The sequence below is a fragment of the Aptenodytes patagonicus genome, chromosome 17 (assembly GCF_965638725.1).
Source record: "Aptenodytes patagonicus chromosome 17, bAptPat1.pri.cur, whole genome shotgun sequence".
Classification (NCBI taxonomy): domain Eukaryota; kingdom Metazoa; phylum Chordata; class Aves; order Sphenisciformes; family Spheniscidae; genus Aptenodytes; species Aptenodytes patagonicus.
Genome location: NC_134965.1, coordinates 8,957,086 through 8,974,372, shown reverse-complemented (window position 1 = coordinate 8,974,372; position 17,287 = coordinate 8,957,086). Strand labels below are relative to the sequence as shown.

The window sequence follows — 17,287 nt, the reverse complement described above, 5'->3', positions numbered from 1 at the left end:
ACATTCCCAAAGCATTCTGGAGTGAACAAAGACTGTGTAAGCCACATCTGGCTAAATCAGATGCTTGTGTAAGGGTCTAAGCATGTCTGGAGGAGAAAATGCAGCTGCCGTTTGAGCAAACAAGATGTGTGCAGCCCACCCGGCCCCCTCTGACCCGACTGCCCCTGGGTGAGTGAAGCACAGTACCTGTTCTCCTTGCAGGGTTTGTTTTAAGCGGCTGTCCTGAAACACCAACACCTTCCCTCTCATGCTGTGCCGTGGAGCTCCAGCCACGTACAAGGGTCCATATTCTGTGTGTACCACTGCCACGCTGTATCCTGGCGCATCCACCCAAGGAGCAAAAATAGTATACGTTATCAGTACCACACTCGACGCCTGAAGGAAAAAGCCCACAGGGTTTGGACTGAGACATGGACCTACATATTCAATGAGATCCGAGAGTTCGCACCATGTCTAGTTGTGGCCCATGGTTTTGATTACAGACCATCTCATTAAAATATTGATTAGGAAATAGCAGGTAACTTTTCTGAGAGAAAAGCCAGCAAAGCTGAGGTTTTCCTCTCTTAGTAGCTTGTTGGGTAATTGAACAAATTATTGCTCTGATAAACATGCTTGAGCTCTTGATGACTTTTCTTAGCATTTGTCATAGTTCCCGAGTGATTATCCAACATACACACTTTTTTTTTTTATTATGGTGTCTGCAAGCTGGAAGGTTTATCACCCTTCACAGAAGTGAAGAAAACACTATACTCTGTATAGAAAGCAAAAAGAGATCTGTTATGGGGCTTCTGTAATTGGGAATTAATGGGAGAAGGATTATCCTGACACAAACAGTCCACAGCACCTCGTACTACCTGGTAAGACTTTATGGCCAAGGCTATAGTCGGGAGATACAGAGCTCACGAGGCCACAAAGCACTGGGGTGAATAAGCAAGGCTTTATTTGTCACCAAGCCAAGAACAGTATTGATTCACAAGCTATTTCTTCTCCAGACACTCACAACAAGTGAAATATTTATCCTTATCAGCTCTCAAAAATGCCTTTCATTGCAAGTTTTCTTACACAGTGAAACCAAATGGCATGTGTTAACAGAACAATACCACAAGGCATCATAACTCTTAAGACAAAACAAGTCATATCTCCCCAACAATAAGGAGACAGAGACTGTTTTCATCAGAAGCTCTCTCCCTGCTAGAGAAAATATTCAAAATCCAGTAAGATGCTGCAGGAGGTGGCCTTCTTCAGGTAAATGCTGTCAGTGTTGTCATGCTGCACCGAACACAAACAAACAAAGCAAAACTGCAGTCAGGTTGTCATTTGATCTCGGAGAGGGGTAAGCTGATTACCTAGGTAACCGTATTTTGCTTTTTTGGCTGCTTCTTTAGATTCATTCAGGAAAACAGCAGTCTTGGTTGCCAGATCATACAGCAGAATTCCACCAGACCAGTCAAAGGCCCCCACCGCACCAAACATTAAGACTTGCTGCAGAAGTAACATACTGCAAATTAGAAGAGATGAGCACAGGGCAATTGCCTCCAGCATTCTGCAAAGCGGTTTAGTAAGGAGCAATGTTTTCTGGCTTACAAGTCCTACACTCTTTCCTGGACCCTGTAGCTTGGGCAGTTCTACCAGCTCCTGCCAGATACTGAAGAAAGACAAGGTGACTGCCCAGCTTCAGAGAAGCAGCTGCACATCTCCCAACTCACTACATGAGTTTCTTTGCAAAACTGGATCAGTGTTGTCCTTGCAGCCAAGGCTGCTGAATGTTCATTAGTCTCCTCGGCATCCGCTATTTCTAACTCCCATTCTTGTCCTGGATGGACCAAGGTTTTAAGCCAGAGGATTCCAAAAGAGCAGAATTATTTTATTTGCAACATGACGGAGCCCCTGATTTGTGCATTGGAGATGTGAATGCCAGCAAAATCAAAGCTGTCAACTAGAAATAGCTCTTTTGCCCAGTGGAATAAAAAGGATCCAGTGGTTAGAACAGGGGTCACATGAGATAAATCCCATCCTAAAATAAAATTCACTACTGACTGACTTTATAAAAGTGATATTTTTGCTTATCTGACACATTCAAAGCAAGCAGTGGCTTGCAAAGGAGATTTGACTACATGGGTCTCACACTTTTATATCACCATAATTTCTTGTGGGAGACCTCCTGAATCCTTACAAGTATCGAAGCAGCAGCACAGCATGCAACCGTTTAGCAGGGTTAAATGCAGAACACTTACCTTATCCAAGATCTGCACACTGAAACCGGCTTGTGCAAGCTCATATTCCAGAGCATCACCCTGCGTGCCTGAGGACGCAATAGAAATAGAGTAAGCCACTCTCTCCTTATTTCTCAAAAGGTACTAATGAAATAGAAAGATTGCTGTTTACCTTCTATACCAATAATACTCTGCTGCAGGGTTGAAAGCAGCCCATCTAATGCTGAGTAATTGGTCACCTGAAATACATTGGTGTCATCTGGACCAGATGCAATTAGCCGCAATTCATTTAGGGCCTTTGGTTTTTTGAAGGCATCTCCCACCTTTAGAAGAGATGCAAATCAATCAAAAGAAGCAACCTTCAGAGTCTCCTTACCCCCACCTACTTCATTCAATGGTTTGTGGTAAAAACCTCAGCTTCAGCCACTATGTGTAAACCCAGAAATAGCAATGAAGTGGACAGTCTCAGTGTCTCCTGGAGCCAAACCTTTACAAAACCTCCTCGTGTAACTGGCTGGTGCTGTATTCGGTGCATATACCTTTGTTGTACCCAACAATTAATTTTGGAAATCAACAAGTTACAAGACATCATAAAATCGAACATTTTCCTGTCCTGAAAGAATGAAAAGAGATAGCAGAAAGATTATCTGAGGAGACATATAGCACGTCTGAAACCAAACTTCAGACTTCAGGACAAAGCCTGGTTGACATGGGCTAATTTGCTGGCCAAGTTAAGAATATATCAGAAGTTTTGTCCTAAAAAACTTAAACTTTTAAGCATGCACTTCATCTAGAAGGTAGCTTTAAATTCTTGGCCTAGTTCTGAGTCAGGAGGACTGCAGTTGATAACAAGCAATGAACGATGACCCCTCGGTTCTGCTATTTTGTCCTTGGGTGGGTAGGTCAGAAAACCCTTTAATTTTTATTTATCACTTTGACATTTTCCAGAAAAACCTGGATAAGGAAACAGAAATCACACTTTGTGGAGCTAGACTTGACTAAGGTTAAGTACTTTTCCAGATTCAGTCATTCTAGAAAGATTTTTCTAAACTTTGTACGAGGAAGAACGAGATGGTCTGATCCACTGAAAGCACGACTGTTCTGAAAAGTCTGAGAGTAAGTGGATACAGGGCGCTGAACGTAGCAGGTGTAGGAAGGAACAAACATGGGCATATAATTGACACTACATAGATTATAGTATCAGTTCATACTGTAGCTTTATCTTTCACCTCCTTATTTTATACATGCCTCTTCCCTTATTTACTGGAACCATGCATGGATCAGTTTCTCCTTTTCTCTGCCCCCGGTGCTACCAAGAAATGGAAGGATGATACGATCCAAGTACGTTCCCAACTTACCCCAATGGCATAACGCTCAATTCCTGCCATTTGGGGTGAATTTATCACTGTTGTCAAGTTCATTTCATCCAGGAGTATTTCCCCATCTGTAAGCACAATCATGACCTTGGCTGCATCCTTGTGGGACCCGTGATTTTCAGTGAAGACAGAATCCCTGGTAAAACATCAAAACAAAGAACTTGGGATGAAAGTTGAAGCTTTCCTCCTTGAGATAGAGGGAAGAGTCTTGAGTTGAAGCTTCCCTCCTTGGGATAGAAGGAAGAGTCTTGTTGAAGTATGCACTTGCAACTAACAGTCGCAGCAAGGAGGCAAGACAATTTCTTTCATATTCACGCATCTTAAAAAAACCAGCTGCTGTCTCCCTTTCTATTGCTTCCTGAGCGCCCCCACACCAAGAATTAGGCACCGGCAGCTGGCTTTTATAACCCTCTAAAACATGACACAGAAACTGCCGCCTGCCATTCAACCACTGCCAGATAAATGCCTGCTTTCAGGACCTGAATGTCCATAGACGTCCCTCTCCCTTACTCACGAAATGCCCCAGAAATTCATCCCCTTCATTTCTTGTGCTCTTTTTTTGTTACTCACAGGACATGCTGCATGGCAGACGCTGTTTTTGTCACATTGCACACCTGGACAATATCAAGTACTTTCTGGAGGGTGGCACGCGGGTCCCAGTTTTCTCGCAGGTCGAACTCCGTTCTGATTTCAAACCCATACTGTACCACTGCAAAATTGCACTGGAAGGAAGCAGCAGATAAGCACCTGCTTGTGACAACTGCTGATTCAAAGAAAGAGGGTTCTCTGCAACAACTAGCCCAGAAATCCCAACATTAGCCAGACGAGGTAGAAAGGAAGTTTTTTTTTTTCAGGAGAAAGTGGCTTTTAAATATGTCTAGGCAGACACAGATATTGTTTTAAGTGTATTATAGCTGAGGAAAATGAAAGCACTAACAGTACAGAGAGAAAAATTGTTTTGGGAAACACTGATTTGTTTTTAAGTCCCTACATTTTCCTGTTGTGTTTGGCCCATGTGCAGGTTGCAGAGGGGATTATCTGTGATATTACCGAATTGTTCCTTCATTGCTCCCTGCTGCACATTGTCTTTCCCTGGAGTACTCCTATTCCAGGATGACCTGATTATCAAAGACAGCCTGGAGAATGGGACCATTTTTTCGTTTTGTGTTTGCACAACACATAACATAATGTTTCTTTTTTCCACTATGCAAATAACAAGTTAAAATATGCTGATGCTTGGAGCATTTGAGAGGTAGAGCCTTTGCTAAAGTCGGTGTGTGGATCACACTTCTCAGTCTCAGCGGAGAAAGCAGTAGGTACCTTCATGCAGAATACGTGACTGCAGCTAACGAGACTGGTAAGGTGCATGGCTGAAGTCTAATGGGTGCTTCTGCGATTGCAGGTACAGATGTTACAACACCGGAATAGAGACAGGAAACCAGAAGAAAGTCATGACTGTCACCTAACAATAAAGCAGAGACGGTACTCACTGGGCCCCAAGCATGGCAGCGTGGCAGAGCTAGGGATTTCTGAGCATGCAAATCACAGACTTTTTATGTCTACAGTGTTCTTGGGATCAAGACTGGGAACGTACTGCTAAGATGTAAGCAAAATTATGTCGAGAACACATGCAAGTTGTGGAAGTGCTTTTCCATCCTAATGGAAACAAACCTGCACAGTCCCAAATTCCGGTGCCTACTAAAGAGAGAGAGCAGAGAGTACCTCGAAGCACTTCTCATACAGTGTTTTCATCATCTTGTGGATGAATGCTTTTGCTCTTTCAAAATCCTCCGGCTCAATGCTTCCTGATCCATCCAGAATAAAAGCAATCTCTGTCCCAGAACCTGCCCAGGATATGGAAAGTAAAGGAATAAGGAGAAGGCAATCAGCAGTTTTGGTCAGGACCAAGTTCTTTATCCAGTGTTATCGATCAATGCACAAGTAATCTCACTCGAACAAGCGACTGAACTGTACCAAGCTGTCATTTCAGCATGAGCTATAGGTCAGGTCTGGAAGCTCACGGTACAGCAACCCCCCGGACTTTGTCAGTCCATGGCACGATTCTGTTAAAAGATAATTCACCACGTACGCAAGTCATTTTCCTCCTCCTCCTCCTCGTCCTCCTCCATCCAGGAAGGGAGCTTGCTGTCACCACCGTCATTAGTGTTTCTGTGCTCTGGTGCTTCAGCTGGAATACTTTCAGCTGCAACAGGAAACAAGTTTGAGCGCAGATGACAGAGCAGTGGGAGAGAAAGCCAAAGTTGAACTCAAACCTTGCACTATGGCCTACGCAGTGCTCCCGTGCCTTGCTGCCTGGCAGCTGAGCTCTTCCTCATCCCTGCAGCCAATATCGTTTTCAGGCACAGGACTACAGGTGCTATGGAAATATTTGTGCGTTTTGAAGGCTGTGGGGATCAGGACTGCATCTTAAAACTACAACTACAGTTCAATAGAAATAAACTGCTCTGAGCATTCCAGAAGTGTAAGTATCATAACAGAAACACTGAACGTGCGGCAAATGTGCGTATTGTAAAGCACCTATTGCAGCCCATCTGTCTTTCCGTACCGACGTTATGGCTGCAGGTCACAGATACAGAAGATGATCTCTTGTCCTCCCAGTTGGCTGGCTGAGGAGGACTGTTACGAGTGTAATAGAAATCACTTTTATTTGTTTTGCTGTTGCTGGGCAAGTGACTATGAGAACAGGCTAAAATCTGGAGATGTATTTACATTCCTTGAGTAATGAAACTACCCACCATCACAGATCCACTCTATCAGTTACAGAGAAGATAGATGTGTCAGGAGTCAGATTTCTTCTACCTGAATCACTCAGAGTCTCCCTCTCCAACTCTGAAAGGAAACTGTCAAAATCTTCATATGTGGACAGCACAAACCAGTCACTTCCAACTTTCTGCAACTCTTCTGGGACCCACTGGTTGCTAATGAACTCTCCAATCTAGGGAGAAAAGCCATCAGACGGGGAGATTGGACACATTTCATACGCAGACAAAAAACCCAACAAATTCCCAAATTGCCATTAAAAATTTGAAAGGCCTGAAAAGGGAGGGAGTTTTCTGAAAGCTTGGTAAGCAACCCTGATCCTAGATTCCATAGAAAGCCCTTATTTGCAAAAAAAAAGCTAATAAAAGCTCTAAACCCACAAGACGTATACAACTTAAGCATCTTGTTTCTAGGACATATTCCTTAACGTCATCCAAAATAAGCTCTCTGGCATCAAGAAGATGGAGGCCTGAGTGAATCAAGGGAGCCAGGGCATCTCAGATTGGACACCCGGCATGTCTAATGCACGACTACTTTTTCTTCCACCCACCACTAAAGCATAAGAGCAGACACATGGGATGGATGGAAACATCACCCTATATATGTGTGCTTCGATGCAAAAAAGTGTGGTTTTGATGGTGCTTCCCACTCACCCCAGGAGCATAGAGCTTGACCATAGCCATTTCCAGGGAGTTCATCACATTTCTCAATCTATGGTTTTCCAGAAATACTTGCCCAGATGCCATGACAATGATTATCTTGTCATCAGTCTGGCTGGAGTCATGGCTTTCATCAAAGACTTTATCCCTATGGAAAGAGAAGCCTAGAGGTATTTCATGGGACAATCCACATCTGCAGAGCTAGAAATGTCAGTGTTGGTGGCAGGGTGCTGATGTTCATTGAGCTCTCGGCCCACAAGAGTACAGACGTGCAAGGCAAACGTGCACAAGGATTTATGCTTTCCAGGGATATTGGCTGTCCACAACTGGTAGCTCTGACTTCACAAGCACTTTCACAAGTAGCATATGGGGCATTTTTACAGTGCAGGTCAGTATTGTTAGAGTCATGCTACTGAGAAGAAAACGGAGTCAAGAGGGAAAGCATGACTCACAGAGATGCAGCAGATCAGTGAAAAAGATGGGAAAGGCCTTGGGTCTACAAATGAACAGATGCTTAAAGCAAGACCCAGATGACTGAATTTTCATTCTGAAGCCCTGTGTCAGCCAGGAAGGATTTCACAGTTTGCCTCTTGGCAATTTCTCCTTGTGGACCTGATGGTCCTCATTCACAGGCCTCAGCTGGCAGAGCCTTTCACGAAGAGAAGCATTGGAAAGGTGAGAGCTTCAAAGGTGTGAGATAAAGAAGAGTAGAGAGGAGGCACAGGAGGCTGGATTGATGCACATGAAACACAAGGAATCACTTGAGTGTTCCTGGAGCTTCCTGAGACACGTGAACTCACAACACGTGCTGCAGTGTGGCTGCGATGTCAGTCCGTGAGCTCTGCTGCTTGATGTTTCGGACTTTGAAGAAAGCGGTTAGTCTGTCGCAGCTTTCTTGCAGGCTCAGTTCAGTTTGGATCTGTGCTCCATACTGCACCACAGCAAACCTGATCTGGAGAAAGCAGATGGCAAAGCCAGAGCTGGTTAGACAAGATCTAAGGCAGGATCCCTAAGTCCCTCAGAGTGCCAAGTTTAGTCCCAAACTTTACTGCACAAACACAGAAAGCATATATTGCAAATCATAGGTAGATCAACTGTCTTTATCCCTCTGTCTCCATCACACATTTGTATTCTGGTGATCCCTTTTGGATCAGCTCCAGGAACTGACTTCATTTTCTTTGGCTCAAGACAATGATTTCTCTGTCTGAATGTCCTGTATTTATCTATCTGGCTAGACCTTTCGTGACCACATGGCTCAGCCTCACTTTGTCCCCAGATTTATTGAAATCATTTAAAGTAATGGTTTATAAGCCTCACTCCTTATTTTTGTGTGTACTGTTTCAAGGTGCCCTGAGAAATTTGCCTGACAAAATATCTAAGCATGCTTCTGGCTTGAAAACCCACTCCTAGCTCTTCCACTTCCCTCTTCAGCTACTCCTCCTCCTTGGCTCACTGACACTTAACTCTTGCATTAGAATATGTAGAATTATTACCAGCATCGCTGTGAAGTTTAAAAAGCAATAATTATGTGAACCAGGAGACTTTCCATTCTTCATTAGAGCTCTGATCCATCCTGCCTATCAGATTATGAGACTCTGAGGAGGTTCACACACCTTCGAGCATTTCTGCCACATTGACTTCATCATATTGAGGATAGATGTCTTGGCATTTTGGAAATCATCTGGCTTGGTGTTCTCTGATCCACCCAGAATGACAGCAATCTCTGTTCCCAGTTCTGTCAATGCAGTTAAATATAAGACGACATTTGAAGGGACACCTAAACAGCCTAACATTTAGCAAGGGTTCAAGAACATTGACATATTATTAAACAACCAAAAATTTGATCACAGCACCATCCAGCCATTCCGAAAGCAGGTCTAGCTGATGATGTGGTCTACGCTGTAGTGACAGGTTTTATTTTTTAAAAATCTCAGTGAATGATGACTGTAAAAATGATTGAAATTTGCCATTACGAATAACTTTCAAAACCTCAACCTTTTCCCTCCCCAGCTCTCTCTCACCAGATGAATGCAAGCTGCTTCAAACTCAGCTAATACAGAAGGAAGTAATGCTCGTTCATGTCCAGTACCTACCTTTGCACATGTGGTTGTTCCCTGCGCTGCCAAAGAGCTCACCACAAGCACTGCTGGTGTTGTCTGTGCTGACAGAGCTGCTGGTGTCAGTAATCTTGTCTCTGCTGGTTTTACTTGGAATGCTGTTTAATTTGGTCTCAACTAGAGAATTTAAAAAGCAAGAAAAAAAATACACTCTACCTTTTGAAAATACTCTAATTAACACACCTTAAACTCAGGATCTGTTTCCACCCAGGTTCCCAAATTTGCGGAAGACCTGAGGATCAGACTGTTAATAGCAGTTAGACAACTGAAGATGGAATGAGACCATCTAGGTGTCTAATTTAAACTTCTCCGCTTCTTTGCAGTGACTGCAAGAAGCAGAGCAAAGCTAGACAATCAGACCAGCTCTCTGCTCCCTTGATTAAATGCCCAATAGCCCAGTTAAGTTGGAAGGAACAGCCTTGAGTGCCCAGGCACTTTTAAAAATCCCAGTGGATTTTGTCACATCTGTCCACTAAGAATGTCAACGCTTTTCTAAATTCTGGCTTAAGAGCTGGACCTTTTGGATGCATGGGACACCACAACAGAAAATCCCTGCTGCTGTGTGCTAGTCTTCAAGGCTGAACCTTGTAACCCTGTTGAAGTCAGTATAATACACGTCAAAATTCAGTTTTTAGCCTCTCCCAGTGGACCGTAGAGCTTGCTGGCTAGGAACTCAGAAGGCTCCTGTTGTTAGAGCAGAGCCTCGTGCTGTTATTTCTGTCTCTCTGCAAAGGCACAGTACTGGCTTTGCTCCTGTACCCATCTTGGTGAGGTTGAGGAAGGCTGTGCTGCGCAAGTCGGTGGTGAGCAGAGTACAGACTCCACTCATGTCCTCAGTAGTGGTGAAGGCTCGGCGGTGCTTCTTCTGCAGGCAAGCCTGTGGGGACGGTGGGGAAGGCTAATGAATGATGAGCAAAGCCGTAGACAGAGGGTGACTGAAGATGCCATCTGACAAACATTCAGCATCCCCTGCACAGCACTGAAAGCCTCCTAGCGAGAGTAAAAAAGCACCTTCCCTGATGTGACCCCTGCCGCATCAGGTTACCCAGGACTTCAGCCCTGCACTGAAGCAAAGAGTGGGGCTGGAGGGCTCACCAGACTGAGGTGTTAGCCTCCAAACCAGTGGCTCTCCCAAGCCTCCTCTGCCAATCCTCCCTTTTCCTATGGGTGGGGATGGCTGCAGTGAAGTACAAGGTCCACTGCAATCCTCAGCCGATGAGAAGGGCCCTTCTCAGTTTTCCCTCCTGGCTGGCAATGCACCAGCTGGCTTTCCAAACAGCCAGTATCCAGCCAAGAGCTTTCAGCCTTTGTCCTTCTGTTGTGTCCGCTCATTTGCATTTCCCAGCAAAATCACACAGCATTTTGGAAAAATCCAATCGTCCCCAGCCACGGATATTTTCAGTCCCTTACCAGGATCCAATCTGAATTCCTGTCGATAGCTATGCCACCGTCCTGGATGTTTTTGGAGCCTTTAATCTTTCCTGAAATTGAATGATTGAATGAATGAAGAACAAAACTGAAATGGATACGGTACTTGTCAGCCTTGGGCAGACACAATAAATACAGAAACAGGCTACAACTACTGAGGTCAGCCGTATCTGCTCTTCTAGAAGGAGGACTCAGGATTAATGTTATCAGCAACTGTAGCAGTAACGAATATGTTGGAAACAAAAAACTTTGCCTTGTATTTCAACAAAGTTTAGGCGAAGACTTAAGCTATGGCAGAAGAGGTCTTGCAGCCTCCAGACACATCACTCCCAACCATTGGGACAGCTGGTTTGCATTTCTGTCTATGAAGTGCTGAGGTACAGGACCCAGCAGCGCGCCCAGTTCTCTCTCAAACACCCGGCCTCTGCACCCCCTTGTGCCCATGGCAAAGCCAGTGTCGGGAAGGGGAGGCAGGACTGTACCTCGCAGAGGTATCTCCTGGCACTGGATCTCCTCCTGCAAAACAGTGCACTTCCTCAGCCTGCCCAGCCCCTTGTCTACTGAGGAAGTAGCCAAAATCCTGTGGAACGAGAAAAAAGGTGGAAAAGAGGGAAGGTGGCACAATCAGGCCGAGTCCTTTGGCAGTGCAGTGCAAAACAATCATCTGTGTGCCAGGGTGGCCACCCATTATTCTGACAACGTCTCTTAATTAACTGGACACCAGTGCGGTTTTGAGCTGAATCAGCCACTAAGAGGAAAATGCGTTTTCTCCTACAAATCATCATCCTTCCCATTATGTGAACTATGAAATCAAGAGAGCTATCCCAGACCAAGGAAGAGGTCTGGAAGTGACTTGCCCATAAAATACTGGAGGTAAAGGGAGGCCAGAGGTGCAGTGAGAAAGGCCAACCACCATGCTGGGAAATGGCAGCACTGCTGTATGAAATGGAGACTGTTCTTTGAGTCAGCCAGTTTCTGCTCAGGGGGTAGAAAAGTTTCTTTTCTCCAAAACTTAAAATATGCTGTCTGCTTACACAGCCTGAGCAATCTGCTCAGCATAATATAGGTTATCTCTATAGCAACCACTTGTGGTTGGCTTCTATTCACCAGCCTAGCCATCCATTTCTCTTCCCCTACAGACCCAATAGTCAAAATACAGCAGCTTCCAGCTCTTTATGGTCTTCAGACCAAGCTCACAACATAACTCTTGACAGCTGGTGGGTGCCGTGGCTGCTGCAGCCCCAGAAATGATGCAGTATGTCAGGAAGTACTGCAAAAACCCAGCTGCTTGTTTCTGCCACTTGGTTAAATGAGCAGACATCCTTTCTGTACAGCGCCATGACTTGGCTGTGGGTGAGGGGAGAAGCACTGTGAAGACTCACAGGCTGACAATGTACACCTCACACCGATGAAGCTCTAACACCGCTCATTAGCCCGTGAGAACCGGGGAACAGTTCTGGGTCCCAGGCAGAGGAACCTGTGCTAACAGTTGTAGAAAGTGAGAAGCTACATGACCTCATACCACACTCATTCATAAAGATCTGGGAATTCTGGGTAGGGTTTTATTTCTTCTGTTCCTTACATGGTTGTGTTCCTATCCGAGTGCTGAAGAACCATGGGCCACAACAAAGAGGCTGTGTGTGGTGTGAGCCACGTCTTGCCAGTGTCAACATTAAAGCTCCTCAAGGACTTGACCACTGAAAACAAATAAATAAATAAATGAGCTCAGACTGTGATCTGTAGAGTCATAGTTAACAGGCTCTTGAGCCAGCTATCCCTGAACCCTGCCCACCGCGACAGCAGAGGCAGCTGGCAGGAGGGAGATACCAAGCTACGGTGATTTCATTGATTTAGATTAACAAAGGATTTTCTTGCCCAGCCTAATGAAAAATAAAGTAACGCAAGTCCTGTTGTTCTGTTATGAAAGTCCGTCTTGGATATCACAAAACATTGCTACTAGCTGAAGCTCACAAGCCTGCATTTAGGCAGGAGAGGAAACACAACTCCAGGGTTTGTGCAAGTGGCATGCCACTTCAGGGTGGCACCAGTGGATTCACTTCTTGTAAAGCTGATATTCAACAGACCAGGACACTGAAACCCATTAGATTAAAGAATAAGCAGTTTCGGCAGCAGCAGGGATTGCTCTCCACAAGAATAGCATTGTCATAAACCTGGTAAGAAGAGGAGAACACAGATTTTGTGGGATGTTAATAAAAAGCTCAAAGCTTGGCAGCAAGGGAGCAAATTGGTGCCAAATGTGATGGATACTCTGCTGAGGACGCAGCTCTGCTAAAAGTCCAATAAATTCTCAATATAGATATAAAACAGCCATCAGAAAAAAGAAAAACTTCTACCCGTTATTCACAGAGCTGTAACTGAAGCATCTTAAAGGTTAACTTTTTTTTTTTACATGGATGCACTTCCTTCTTGCAAGGCAGCCCACAAAAAAAGGGGCTGATATTGGTGTTTTAGCTGTAAGACTCTGTGGCAAACCATCCCTTATTGCTGTTCACACCTCAGCTCTTGATTTCTGTAAGCATGTTAACACTTCAGTAAATGCACAGACTGGGAAGATAAATATACTTGACTCTAAGTGATAGACTGAAAATGTCACAAAGTAGGATGCATGAAAGGCAAGCTACTGTGATAAATGCTGTAAATTCAAGGAGTGAGCTGTACTGTATCACCAAACCTCTGTCAATCACATGACAACTTTGAAAACTTCACACTAATCTCAGGAACAAGCCCAAGTGACTCCGATCACAAACCCTGTCCCTGTTTGAAACTAGAACAAAAGAAAAGTACAAAATCTGAATTTTACAAATTACTCCAGCCTAAAATCCTTGCTTTGAATGCCCAGACTCCAACTCTAGAAGCTGTAGGTTGAGCCTGCATTTAAACACGCAGTCTAGCATTTTTAATATAACCTCTGATGTACTAACAAGACGTCAAATTCTGTCCTTGTGTCTGTCTAGAGTCTTTCCCGATTCTAATTTTACTCAGAGCTGAATCTGAGCTTATGCAATCAATTCCATGTCATTTCCCAGCCTGGCTATGAATGCACAGGTGAATGAAGAAGTGAAATACCGCCATCGGAGCAATGACATGAAATGTGCAAATAGTGTGAACTTTTAGTCTTTGCTTCTGCTTCCTGAAACGTCCCGTACTTCAGGCACACGGCATGCATCCCTTGCAGAGCGTCGGCAGACCATCCTGAACTACCGCCTTGCTTTGCAAATCCCACTTCACCAGCTAAAACGCCTAAATTAACTCAGAGATGCTCCTAGGCATCTGTGTACGTTTCCAGTATAAGAGTATCAACCTAACAATACCACACATTTACAAAGGCTTCCAGCAAACCTCCTTTAAAACAAAACCGGAATTCCAGATATGCTGGAACAAGCTGCCTGGAAAGTTCAACTGCCTTTGAAGTAAGGGACAATTCTCAAGCAGGCAGCAAAAAGAAAGAACGGTGGCCAGGGAGCTAACCTCACTCTTGTGAATATTCCTGTGCCCGTATGGCATTTGGCCTGGGAACCAGAGGCTCCTCAACTCTGCGCTTGGTTCTGCTGCTGCCCTCCTGCCAAGCCCAGTTATTTGAACTTTTTGCTCCTGACTCCCTGCTCACAGGGATTTCCAACACAGATGACTCAGGGGGTTTTAGCGCTTTAGTTATTGAAATTAAGTGCACTGTACTTAAACTGAGGGGAAAAAAAGTGTGTGTTGCCAATTAGCCAACTATACAAAGTATCTGTAGAGTTTAGACGCTTGGCACAGATCTGTTAGATTCATTCTAAGAACGTAACCGAGACCTACCAGGTCAGACAGCTACATTTTTCTGCACCGCTGCTTTCATCAGTAAAACCCACAAATGCGAAAAAAAAAAGGTTGCTAGAGAAGAGCGATAGAAAAGATCGACAGAAGCACACAAGGACAGAAGCCTCCACCAACGATTCCACCTTAATTCCGCATAAGCCAAATCAAGAAAGGTCAAGATTTGAAAAAATATCAGTAACTTCTGTAGGCATATGCATTAAGGGTTTATGTTTACAAAGCTGGGAGTTAACCTAGCATAATGACAAACACGAGAAGGAAGATATTAGCAGAAATAAAACATCATCATACAACATGTAAAAGTCAAACCCAAATAAGGAAAACAGTAGAGCATAAATCTTGATGTTAAATCTAAAGTCACATCAAAGCAAGCTACAGAGAACTTCGATGGCATCTCATTAAAAGAATAAAATTAATAACAATTTTTTCCCAAACACACTGGAAGCGTAAAGCTTGTCGGGAAGTCTGTGAGGGCATGAAATGAATACTTAAATATTAAATATTAAAATATTAAATAATCTTTCTGTACAGATGGGGTAGGTATGTACAGTACTGAGTCTTTTGAAAAGGGAACCAGACAAAAAGAAATTCTATCACATGGAATCAAACTAGCATTTATTTGTGGAGTTGCTGGAAGAGAGGCCAGTAACATCCCCAGCGCAGTTGTCCATTGCTTGAGCTAATGGAGTAGCAGCGCAAGGGTGTTATCCTTTCTGGGCAGCTAAAAGACAAATTCATGACAAAACTGTCCCCACGAGGCTACAGGACAGAACGACGTGGATACAGACTCTGACTCAGGAAACATCCCTTCTAATCCATACCTATGCTTTACTTTACACAAACTTACTCCCAAATAAATATCTTCTGAATTTTCTGTTAAAAAGTGCTACATGTTCTAGAGCTCGTTTCCCACAAGTCCAAGACTTGTGGGAAGTACATCTCTGAAAGCGCATACTGCTGAATCCAACGTGTATCTAAAATGACGCTAGAAAGGGAAGAACATAAAAAAATCTCACCTACATTCTACTCTCACTTACTTCACTACGAGCAAACAGACAAACAAATAAAAAACTATAAAAGGCCAAACATAGCTTGTTAGCTTTGTATTTGAGAGTATAATTTCACCCAGCAGCCACTTTTCTCCCACTAAGGATGAACTATAAAACTCTCTCCACCCAAATGTATTAATTTCTCTGAAATAGTAGAAAAACACATCACAAAACTAAGGACTTTCCATACAAGTCCAAACATCCTGAACTTTCTACATAAGAATTGTTTTACTAGCTCACATTAAGGGACCAGTCTGAGTCTCCAGAAATTACTTTATTTCTGGACTAAGGCTTTTATTTTCTAATATATAAAAAATAAATATAGAGATAAGACTCACTCATTAGGAACAGTAGATACAGGAGCAATCTCATTGTTCCCAGCTCTCAGGTGAAGGAAGGAGGAGGACTGGAGATACCAGGCAAAAGCTGCTCTCTTCCTCTGATGATTCTCCAGCTCTGCATGTCTCATTGTGCTTGCTGAAACAAAGTGACTCTATTGTGGATTTCCTAACTGAGGTTTCAAGGCGGACACTAGTGACATTTTAATAAAACTGCAGATGCAAAGACCTACTAAAAGGTAAACGTATGTTACTGAAAGGTAATTTTTAGCTGTGTCTCCATTTCTGTCCACCAGCACCTTTAGTATACCCCCAACAATAGGATCTGTCCAGAAAAGCCGCTAGGGTCTACGTTTGTACTGTCCACCTTGTCCTTTGGTGCTTGCTACGTAGACATGCCCACATCCCATTGAAACGTGCAAACAGATTGACTCGAGTGAACTCACAGCAGGCATTTAAGAGAGATGTCAGCTCTCAGATGTCCCTCAGTCATTTTTTTAATGCAGAGGTTCCCCCGGCCCCACACACAGAGCACTTGGTGTTCCCCTTTTATTTTGTGTATTACTGGTGTCAGAAACAGTGACATTTTATGGCAGGAGGGCCAGGGCACGTTAAGGGATTCTGCACATCTCTTCTCCCCTCTACCAACAGTTCTTTGGTTTCTGTCGATCCCTTGCTTCTCTGTACTGTTGACCCTAGTCTGGACCAGACTAGTGCAGAATTACTCCCAAATAGTTCATACTATCAAAGTACCGTGTAGCAAGTGTTATTCGGATGCAGTATGTTGTTATTACAAGTGCTAAATGAGCTGAAATAGCAAATGCTGAGCAATCAGAAGAGTTAACTGCATAGCAAATCCTTTTGGAAGGCGGGGTGGGGGGTGGGGAGGGGGTGTGCACGCGCGCAGGGAGAAAGCCCTTCCAGAGACACGGTTCTCTTTGCCCAGAAAGTGTAAATTTTCCAAGTGTTCTCAGAAAAGAGTACAATAAATCACACAGACGCTTTCTAGTTAACCTCCAACTCTCTTCCTCTAAGGACTCTCTGTGTTTAACAACAGTTGACAACCATCCTCACGGTCCAGAAATGCTGTAGCACTCCACATCTCACGAGTCTGAACTGAAAAAAAGATTATGTCAAAAGAGGAAGTGAAGAAAACACTCTTTGCACTCAGATTTTGGCAACAGTTAGGTGCCAGCCATGAGGCAGCCGCAGTCATGCCTTTCTGAGGCTTTGCCTGGTCCTGTGTAGCCCCACTTTTATTCGTGCTGCTGAAGCAGATGTGAGGTTGCGAAGTGGAGCAGTTTTCTTTTAAAATGCCTTTTTTTTTCCCCCAATTTTATTTTCGTTTTAGTCCCAGAGCAACAAATGAAATTTCTTAAATACAGCAAGGAAGAACAAACCTGATAGCTAGCCACAGGAACAGCGCAGCTGAGAAATCTGCCAGCTGCATCGCTTCAGAAATAGCTCTTTGCAGCTTATGCAGACTTACATA

The 17,287-nt window shown here is 43.9% G+C and overlaps 1 protein-coding gene across 1 annotated transcript in view; it reads right to left on the bottom strand.

The window, feature by feature from the left end:
- Positions 1-15,998, bottom strand: part of ITGAE (integrin subunit alpha E) — a 31,786-nt gene extending 15,788 nt beyond the window's left edge. Inside the window, 17 exon segments of the mRNA XM_076354577.1 lie at positions 187-317; positions 1,347-1,482; positions 2,235-2,302; positions 2,386-2,536; positions 3,572-3,725; positions 4,160-4,311; positions 5,312-5,433; positions 5,679-5,792; positions 6,410-6,545; positions 7,024-7,177; positions 7,830-7,981; positions 8,643-8,764; positions 9,123-9,263; positions 9,906-10,023; positions 10,557-10,627; positions 11,057-11,154; positions 15,796-15,998. Of these exon segments, the coding sequence (XP_076210692.1) occupies positions 187-317; positions 1,347-1,482; positions 2,235-2,302; positions 2,386-2,536; positions 3,572-3,725; positions 4,160-4,311; positions 5,312-5,433; positions 5,679-5,792; positions 6,410-6,545; positions 7,024-7,177; positions 7,830-7,981; positions 8,643-8,764; positions 9,123-9,263; positions 9,906-10,023; positions 10,557-10,627; positions 11,057-11,154; positions 15,796-15,998 (2,223 nt within the window).
- Positions 15,999-17,287: the final 1,289 nt, after the last annotated feature.